At 46.2% G+C, this 10038-nt stretch overlaps 4 protein-coding genes across 4 annotated transcripts; all 4 read left to right on the forward strand.

The window, feature by feature from the left end:
* Positions 1-269: 269 nt before the first annotated feature.
* EV420DRAFT_1577675 (fungal-specific transcription factor domain-containing protein) lies at positions 270-3975 on the forward strand. Its single transcript, XM_060474536.1, is given in 17 exon segments — positions 270-444; positions 460-462; positions 749-831; positions 882-901; positions 950-1009; positions 1063-1117; positions 1167-1487; positions 1543-1893; positions 1941-2098; positions 2151-2219; positions 2267-2547; positions 2596-2819; positions 2869-3002; positions 3056-3079; positions 3129-3298; positions 3357-3549; positions 3610-3975. 17 exon segments carry the CDS (start codon positions 360-362, stop codon positions 3668-3670), a joined length of 2292 nt encoding a protein of 763 aa, XP_060324470.1. The 5' UTR covers positions 270-359; the 3' UTR covers positions 3671-3975.
* Positions 3976-4120: 145 nt separating this feature from the next.
* Positions 4121-4570, forward strand: EV420DRAFT_1278263 (uncharacterized protein; the record flags this gene model as incomplete). The annotated part of the gene is made up of 1 exon (XM_060468077.1): positions 4121-4570. The coding sequence occupies one exon, from the start codon at positions 4121-4123 to the stop codon at positions 4568-4570; it is 450 nt and encodes a 149-aa protein (XP_060324471.1).
* Positions 4571-5181: 611 nt separating this feature from the next.
* Positions 5182-6247, forward strand: EV420DRAFT_1577685 (uncharacterized protein). The gene is made up of 3 exons (XM_060474537.1): positions 5182-5730; positions 5790-6081; positions 6125-6247. Exons 1-2 carry the CDS (start codon positions 5277-5279, stop codon positions 5825-5827), a joined length of 492 nt encoding a protein of 163 aa, XP_060324472.1. The 5' UTR covers positions 5182-5276; the 3' UTR covers positions 5828-6081; positions 6125-6247.
* Positions 6248-8706: 2459 nt separating this feature from the next.
* EV420DRAFT_1243236 (uncharacterized protein) lies at positions 8707-9291 on the forward strand (the record flags this gene model as incomplete). Its single annotated transcript, XM_060466657.1, has 3 exons — positions 8707-8854; positions 8908-9137; positions 9187-9291. Coding segments are annotated over 3 exons (483 nt in total), but the record flags the coding sequence as incomplete, so codon positions are not given.
* Between the last annotated feature and the right edge of the window lie 747 nt (positions 9292-10038).

Here is a 10038-nt window from a genome sequence, read left to right on the forward strand (position 1 = left end):
CTTCTTGTAAAGGCTTGGTCCCAACCTGGTCCCGCGTTGAATGGCTCTAAATTTAAACAATTCAGCAGAAAAGAAAGCTGAACAGATAGACCAGTCATACTGAGTTTCAAAACCACCTTGCATGACTGACTTGCGCTGAAAAGATAATGCGCATACGCAGCAAAAAGAGGATTAAATGCCTGGCATGCTCATGAATGCTGCCAGCCGTCGGTGGGAATCGGAACTCGGGCCGCTGAGGATGCCAAGGCCCCGTGAGACGATCGGAGTGACGTAACTTCACGTGATTGATGCGTAACAGAAATTCAATTGACGTTTTGTCTCTCCAAACATGAACCGCCCCTTTCACTCTCCAGACCACCATGACCGACGATGACAGTACTCAGGCAATACCTGCTAAGAAGAGGAGATTGGCTGGCGCATGCGACAGGTGTCGTAGAAAGAAAAGTAAGTTCGCTCAACAATGTGGATACACATTTGACTCGAATACGTGCCGAAATCCGTGATGGCGACGCGTTTCGGCAGTGTCGGGCGCTGGACACTCCGCAGAATCGACACACCTTTTGCTGCGCATCGTCCACTAATGACGTTGGCGAAGCGCGCCTAAAGCGGTTATCTCGGACTGCCAGCCCAGCGATAATTTTGTTTCTGCTCAATGCTATTTTTCTGTTGCTGATCTATCTCTCCTAGTTAAATGTATAATTATGAGCTTTTCTTAGCTTTAATAAATTACGAAACTTTCTCTGTACAGGCGATAGCGCTACCGCTCCAGGAAATCGTTGTTCAAACTGTGTTGCGTTCGAAGCAGACTGCACACATACGGATTTAATCAAGGTACGCTTTCAGTTTTTGATGGATTTCACGATGTCAAGGATCATTTCCAGAAACGCGGGCCAAAGCCATTGTCGGTTTCATTGATATCTACGCTTAACTTAACACTGATTTTTGGCAGCCATACCCAAGAACCTTTTCCTGTCGCTTCATACACAGAGAGACAAGATTCTGACACGAGGCGCGTTGTCACGTACCATTCGTTTCTACTTGAAATAACGAAGAGGTTAACAGCCATGTACAGAACTTGGAACGGCGCGTGAAACAGCTGGAAACTATGCTAAAAGAGGTGTGATTCTTTTCTATTTCCCTTTCCGGCGTTTCCTCAGTCATCATAGCTTAATCCGGACATCGTTCTACCGGAAGGGGTGGCGTTACGAGAGATCTCGCCTGATTACATGCCAATATACTCGCAATCAAGTACATCTCGGCAACCCAGCGAATCATCTGAAGTAGCCGAGCCCGAAGAGGACTTCTCGCATCCAGATCTCCTGGAAAATATGAAAAATTTGTCTCTTCATCATGGCAACCACTTCGGCCAGAGGTATTTTGGACCATCAAGTACCTTTTCGCTGCTTACCAGCGCCCTATCTATTAAAAAGAAGTTCACCGGCAGCGATAATATGATGCAGTTACGGGATCACTTCAATTTGCAACCTGTGGGTCCTCTCCTCTCTGTATCTCTCCTATACTTACGAACCTTTACCCCGGCAGTGGGAGCGAGCAACAGCTGATGCCGAAACTCCTCATTATGTATATCCTGACAGTGACCTCATCCAGAGCCTCGTTGCCATTTTTTTCGAAACAATCAACCCCATTATTCCTATTCTGCACCGGCCTACATTCGAAAAGCACGTTGAAGAAGGGCTGCATTTGCGAGACTATAATTTCGGTGCTGCGTTACTTCTTGTCTTGGCAGTTGCTTCGCGATATTCTGATGACCCGCGTGTATTGGCAAGTCCCAGCTCCAGACTTTCTTCTGGATGGAGATTCTTCGAACAGGTCCGCATCTTCAAAAATGCGATATATACTCCTGCCTCCCTGTATGAACTCCAGTTCGCTGCTGTATGCTCTTTTTTTGCTTTGCTGCCACCAGGCTAAGCCTCTGACAGCTCGGGGCCATATACGCGATTGGAACTTCTGTTCCTCAGTTCAGCTGGACAATGATTGGGATTGGGTTACGTTCTGCAATAGAAATAGGGCTACATAGACGGAAGCCTGAAGGTCACAAGTTAACAGTCGACGACGAACTCAAAAAGCGATCCTTTTGGTATACTTGCTTTTTTTGTTGTCAAAAGAGACACTGACAGTATTACACATAGGGCACTAGTCGTATTCGATAGACTCACGAGTCTATATATTGGACGGCCCACGCTGGTACAAGAAGAGGAGTACGTTGTTCCATGAGTATGACATTTCTCTAAATGATGCGCAATAGCTTCGACCTAGAGCCGCCAATCGAATGTGACGACGAATATTGGGACATAGCTCCAGATGGCCAAGTACATTTCAATCAACCGACAGACAAGCCGTCAATAGTTAGCTATTTCAACGCTTCGATAAAATTAAGTGAAATAATGTCCTTTGCCGTGAGGACGTTATATTCCATCAAGAAAGGTCGGGACGTGTTGGGCCTAAGAGGCGAAGGATGGGAGCAGCGATTGGTTGCTGATATAGATTCATCCATGAATGCGTGGGCGGACTCGATCCCTGATCATTGTATGTATCCAATAATCCTTGTTTGATATCTTGTTGACTCGATTTCAGTACGCTGGGATCCCAAACGCAAGCATGGAATATTCTTGTATCAATCCGCGGCTTTGTATAGCATCTACTATATGGCCCAGATTCTCATACATCGACCCTTTCTACATACAGACTCGCCATTATCTATACCTTCCCTCGCTATCTGTACGAGTGCCGCCAGATCTTGTACTCGAATCCTCGAGGTTCACATGACTAGAATGAAGACCGTCACTCCTCACATAATTGTATGCGTCAAAATTTCCTTCGTTTTTCGTAGGTTTATATTGTATGCAGATGGGCGCCTTTACTTCTGGCGCCGTGTTCGCTATGAATATCTGGAGTGGCAGACAAGCAGGGCATGCTCCCAATGCAAAGGACCTGGCAGGATTTGAATTGTGTCTGGCCACCTTCGAAGATGCAGCCGATACGTGCGTGTTAGACTCTTCCGTACTAAGGTGAAATTAATGTTGCCCGACGATAGGTGGAACGTAGCTGGTCGTTCACTGTAAGTGCTTCAATGATTTGCATTTGCGTGTCCACTGAGAAGCGCTTAGCAATATTTTCAAGGCCATAGCTTCAGTGAAGAGCGCAAAGGTGCCAGATGACTCTACCGTTCCCCCAACACACCGTCAAGAAACGGCTACTCTCTCTCCAACTGCTCCTCCGCGGGGTCCGTACGACACTGTGCCACGCACTACTCTTCTTCAAGGAGTTCAACCCTTTGGTAGACAAACCTTTGCCCCCCGGTCTTAAATACGTATTGATGAATTCTTATCTTTTAGTTGAGCAAATGTACTCTGGCGATTACATGGCAACCCAACTCGGCACTGGTATTCCCTTAGGCTGGACAAATGGAGCGTATCCTGCGTTTCAAAGTTCTCCCCAACCGCCATTTCTCAGTATGGATTCGGAGTTATCGGGAGGGCTGGGGAACAACGCCATCAATATGTGGAACGCCGCACCTCTTGGTTTCGGGTAGGATATCCCTCCTTAGTTAACATTTGTTGAAGTTTGTTGATATATTGTGATCCCTAGTTTCTCTGAGTGGGACGCGTATGTTTCCAACATGACGCCCGGAACTAATGGACAACCTTGACAAGTCTTATAGCTGAAGGTCACTCGCGTTTTACCGTATTTCTCATTATCAATGCAGGTGTATGTACTAATGCGACTGTATTATAGTTCTCTTTGTGTAGCACCGGGATGATAGAATCTTTTTGTCGACTTAAACAAGGATGTAGAACTGAAGCCCGCTCAGTTATTGCCACCGGTGGCTGTGTAATGCATCTGAAACTCTGTTCAAACCTCGACGTTACAGGCCCTGACGACCGTTAATCCTTCATATTTGGTGCATTATTCCCCACCTTTATAGCCTTATAAATGAACAACACCGCCTACGAGTTACTAGTAGGCAAAACAAGCGACACTTTGGCTTCAACCCACACAAACCAGTTAACGGCCGACAGCAGTTGGTGAGTCTCCTTACAGAAGACAAATCTACTCAGTCAGCATATCTAAGCAGTATACATCCTTGATCTTATGCACTATGGCTCAAACGTCATCTCCTTATTCTCCCTGCCATCTGCGCTTATTGAAAAGTGGCGGGATCGCCGGTAGACCTTCCCCCTATAAAGCCCTGATAGGATCTGTCATACCTCCAAACTCTCCAGAATCACTCAAACAATCCATAAATTCTCTTATTAACGAACCGCGTATGGAGCTGTCCCAATACGACTCCATCATTCACGATTTGGTTTCAACTGTAAAAGAGGCCGAATCTCAACGTAACAAGGTCCGCAAATTCATCAACGCCCATGTGTCACTTAATCCGCCCGTCCACGCTCTTCCTCCAGAAATTCTGAACGAAATATTCCTCTTCTCGTGCACGAGCCCGTATAGAGTCTTTGGATCTTGCAATTGCGAGCCCCGAGTGATAGGGGGAGTTTGTCGACGATGGCATGACCTTGGAGTTCCCCCAAATTGTGGTTATCTTTAAACCTCACATGGAACTCAAGATGGAACAAAGGTATCGGAATCAAGTTATTAGGCGAAGCACTCGAGCGAAGTCTTCAAAACAAGTTATCTCTGGAGTTGAGGGTGCCGAGCAGGATGCCTAGACCTATCATCCAGAACTTGGTTCGCCACTCATTGCGATGGGAAGCCGTCCGTCTGGACGAACCTTTGGGAGACCCTTCTTTCTGGACGAATGGTCCTCCACTTCATTTACCGTCCTTGATATCACTTGATCTAGGCTCGGTACCGTACGACAACATGGCTACTACCTTAAAAGTATTTAACGATGCGGCACCTAACCTAAAATCCCTCACATTCCATCTGTTTGAGTATGACTACCACCATAACACTTCCTTGGGTCAGTCGCCGCAGATCACACACTTGACAACATCGTTAGGGGCGAGAGACCTGATATTAAGCATCCATATTCTTCGCCAATTCTTAATGTCGAGGTTTTGGAGGAAGGTACCGACTTCAAACTTGCGAACAACTCCGGATTCCCCAGCCCGTTGACTCTACCGAAACTGCGTTCGCTTACCATCAACTCCTCAAAGCTACTACCCTTTCTTATATGTCCCTTGCTGGAGCACATATCATTTTCAAGTTACGATTATGATTTCCCTGCGGCATCATTCTCTCAATTTATTGCCTACTCTGGATGCCAGTTACAGTCGCTCGAAGCTCAAAACATGTCGAGAGTGCTTTCGATCCCTGCTCAGGTTTTCTCATCTCTGCATAGCTTCAGTAAACTTGTGTTGTTCATGGTGGATACGGTGGCATATAGAAGAGAAGAGGAGGAATTCTTCAGATGCCTCGCTTCGGTCGGATCCACAGGATCGGATATGTTGCTTCCAAACTTGGCCGTTTTGGATTTGAAGATGTATGCATTCTTCCCGGGTGATTTCCAGACTATGGATGCAACACTCGTCACACTGATCGACAGCCGTTGGAATAATCCCTCGGGATCTGGATTGCGTCGGGTTATCCTCAGGTACTTCAAAGCTGGCATTGAAAGTAATTATGACGATGAAACGGCGGAGGATGAAGGTGGACGATCCACGAGAAATCTCATAGCTCTGTCCCACATCGATCGTCTTAAAACTTTAAAACTGGAAGGGTTAGATATATCCATCATACTCGAAGGTGAAGTTCAGGGTTTTATTTCACAAGTAAATTGCCTTTGCTGAATCGTATGATAATAGATGTGTACGAAAGGGTAGAGAAAGAAGTTTTCCTCTGATTCATAGCATAACTTAGCAAACCCCGCAGCACCTTCATACCGGCTATTACAGTTGATTTATCTTTGCGGATGGACGGCATTCGAGAAGTGGAAGAACAATGGTTTGAACGGTCACCCCGTATGGTCATACGTATTCGCATTGAGTAGCCTGTGATGGGATTCATGCGCGAAGCGGTAATACGTCAGGAATTCGACAAGAACAGTGCTGTATATCTTGATATTTTTGCCAGCAGGATGATGATATAAAGGATAATCTCATCGTGGATTACTATCGACGGAAACTTTATGACTACTTACATGGTAGTGCTTCCTTTCCCTGCCGACCCTTGGCTTCCACTGCTACTCTTGAGCTCCTCATGGAGCTCTTAAGAGTCCGTCTAATTTCCAGGCCCGGTGCTGCGGTAGAAGAGTCCAGCGTCGTGGACGAAAGCAAGGGGGTAGTAAAAGTTAAGAAAATCATATCGGGTCGATATTATTTTTAAGCCCTCCACCGACCGACCGACCGACCGACCGACCGACCGACCGCATGGGAATAACATACCCATAAAGGATATGTCCTGTGACTAATACAGCTTATATATCACTTGAAATTTTATGGCCGTTGTCTTTTTGTGCACATCAGTAAGTTCACATCCGTGTGGTGAGCATGGGAGGCATGACAGGTATATGAGATTTTGAGCCATGTCATGCCATGCATAGCCATGCACACAAAATATCATTATAGTGATCATGCACCTATACAGATGTGGTATGGTGGAGTGGTGTTGACATGGAGATTTTTTTCCTGAATGTTTGAGGTTGATTCAATCCCTGCAGACACTGGAATTGACATCGTGTTGGCCCTGGCAGTCAGCAGGAGATCTCACATAAGTATTTCGCTTCACAATCCCAAAATAGCATGAGGTCCGAGCACAATCACATCATCGCATCACGTGCATGTTGAACTTCGGTCACAATGGATCCTCTGACTTCTTGTCTTTTCCTTCCCTCCCTCATCTTTGACATGCCGGCTCAGACTTCTGTCCTCCTTCTGGTACGTATTTTCTTAAACGTTATTCATATCCTACCATTGGAAACCCTTCACAGGACCTCAGACTACTCTAATATGTCGAGCAATCTCTTTATTTTTTCCTGCCCCTCCACAATGACCTCAGTACTGCCAAGGCTATACTTATGCCATCAAGACCATGAACGTGGGAAATAGCGGTGTGCACCATGTGCTAAGGTATTGGGACAGCCTGCGAAAGAGATCTGATGGAACAAGGTGAGTGGTTCATACTCGCTGCTGCTTAGGGCTGCGCGCCGTAGCCGTATAATACAGCTATCGGTAACCGTGATACGGTATACGGGCCGAAGCCGAGAGCACCAAAACTGATGTTCATACGGTTCGGTATACGGTTCTTCCGTCTCCGTCACGGGTCCTCGGATACGGCCGTCTAACGGCGTAATACGGCTTACTGTTCAGCATAAAAAATCATGCCATTATGTGGCAATCTGACGCAAATAGCTGGGACACGTCACTTCCAGCGCCCATGTTGCTATGCGCCCACCCTGCCACAGGAGTATCAGTGGATGCCAGGACCTGTCGGCTTTCCATTCCTGGACACTATCCAATCTGGCTTGACTCACCAGCTGCTGAGAAAGTCATTGAGGGAGTCCTGTTACCAGTGAAGACCAAGGTGTGTTTTACAAGGCTAAACCCTTTGGCCACATTCCTGACACGTCGCAAACAGTCCCGTTTTTATATTCCTTACATATAGATGTATTTTCTTAAACCTCATTCATCTATCATGTCTCTATTAGAAGCCGCCAGCTCGGTCAATGTCACTTGCTTTCTCCAGCCGTCTTCTGGTTCAGCTATCCGATGTCATGAACGAACCATTCCAGCCCATCTTATTACACTGAGACAGCCGACATTTTATTGAAATTTTACTGACGCTTGTACATTTTGACGGTGTTCCGATCCTTCCTGGGGTACGGCCGACCATCCAGCGTATAAAAGACAGAGAGGTATTCGTTTTCTCTATCCTTTGTTCACGATGTCTAATTCCTCTGACCAGTGTGCTCTTGATACCGATGGAAGGCTGAAACCTGCAGCGCAAATTGACTTTTACTTTGACAAAGACGACGATGTACCAATGGCTGGACCAACCGTGGCTACCAAAGGACAGAGTATGTGTTCATCTCTCTCTGTGTGTCTTTATATACTGAATGTTTGCATTGGCAGGCCGAACACGCAGGCTGAACACCGGCGGACGTCTGAAGGAGCTCTTGGATGCTGAAAAGCGAGACGAGCATGGACAACTCACAGTCCCACCGAAGACATGCCGCCGCACCAAGAGGAAGAAAGGGAAACGGAAGACACAAGCTAAACCCAGTAAGTACCGTCGATCTTGATCACATATTATACTCTGAATATCTTCATCTCGCAGAGGAAACAACTGATGGCGCAGCATCAGAATCCAGTGACAGTGCCTTTGCTACCGACGACGAGTCAGAGACTTGCACGGATACGTCGGACTCAGAACGTGAAGTCACAAACAATGAGGTGCGTCTCCAATACATATTCTTTCATATTCTTTATTCTGACGATGTCATAGATTGCCGATATCCTTGTCTCGAAGACTGTCCCCGACAATGTGCAGAGCAAGCGGAAGCGTGTTACAGTGGAAGAGATTGAGGATGACGAAAACACTGCTAGTATCTCTGACAAGACCAAGAAGGCCCGCCGCTATATCATCGAGGATGATTCCGAGGATGACGATATTAGCTCTGCACCCCAATCTGATCAGCCATCACTGCCTGCGAAGCGTACACGCAAGGTATGTACATCATCATTTATGTATCATTTCGCAAACTCATCATATACACAGGTTGGGAAGCGTAATCCGATTTATTATTTCTATGAAGAAGTCTCGCTTAATGCGGAGGGGAAACCTGGAAACAAGGGGGATAAGCACTTCAAGTGCTATCACGGTAGCCGCAAAGTTCTGACAATCACCAAGGCCATGAAAGGAAGCTTGAATGGTACTCGCATCTTCTTTTGTCTGTGACGACGATCTGACATATTTTTTGAACAGGGCTTGTCGGTCATTTGAAGACATGCTCGGCACCCATGTACCGCATGTTTTTAGCATTACGTGCCCGTTTGGAAAAGACACCGAACGCTGCTATTCTCAAAGATGAAATTGAGATCGCAAATGGCTCCAAGAAGTTGGATGCACAGGCGGCTGAGATATATCTCAAGCAGATGGAATCGGAGTCAGAGAATATTATCCACGCTTTTAAGAAGCAATCCATGGATGCTAAGGTTTGGTTATTTACTTTCAATCTTCCTGCTGCTAATACCATCGTCGTAGGGTGATTGGGACCAGGATAAATTCGAAAGACTCCTTGCGGAGTGGCTCGTCGCATGTGATCAGCCCTTCGAGGAGGTTGATAGGCCTGAGTTTCGTAACCTCCTGTCGTATGCGCACCACCATTCACTTAATGACCTTCATATCCTGCACCGAGATGCTATCCGAAGGCGGATTATGAAGATGGGTGAGGATAGCATTGAAGAGACCCGGAAGATGTTTGAGGTAACGCTTTCTGTTCTGTTATAGTTATGTTCCAGTATTCAATGGCACTAGGAACTGGAAGGAAAAGTCAGTATATCCCTTGACGCGTGGACTTCAAGCAACAATATTGCATTCCTTGCCACTGTCGCTCATTATGTTACAAATGATGGAAATCATGGTGCATGTACCGTGCGGGTTTTTTGATATGGTACTAACTATTTTATAGAAGATTTACTCATTGATTTCCGTGAGTTAATAGGCAGTCACACTGGGGAGAATATGGCTGAAGCGGTTTGGGACACGCTCACGCTTTATGGTCTCCGTGATAAGGTAGGCTCTCGTTCCTTTGTTGATTCATGGTATTCAGGATAACTTTAGGTTATCGCCTTCATGATGGATAATGCGACGAACAATGATACCCTTATCAAAGGGATTGAGTGCCGTTGTAGAAAGGAAGGTATTATATTTGATCAAAAGCTTTCGCGCCTGCGGTGTATGCCTCACACTGTTCATCTTGCGGCCATCAAGGTAAGCTAGATCGAGCATGAAAGCCCCTTTTTCTAATGATATTTTGCGATCATCAGCTCCTGGAAGCTATCGGTGTGATCACAAAGAAGACTGCGAAAAAAGTGACAGGCCAAAGCTCGAACT

This window comes from Desarmillaria tabescens (genome assembly GCF_030435595.1).
Source record: "Desarmillaria tabescens strain CCBAS 213 chromosome Unknown EV420scaffold_62, whole genome shotgun sequence".
Taxonomy (NCBI): Eukaryota; Fungi; Basidiomycota; class Agaricomycetes; order Agaricales; family Physalacriaceae; genus Desarmillaria; species Desarmillaria tabescens.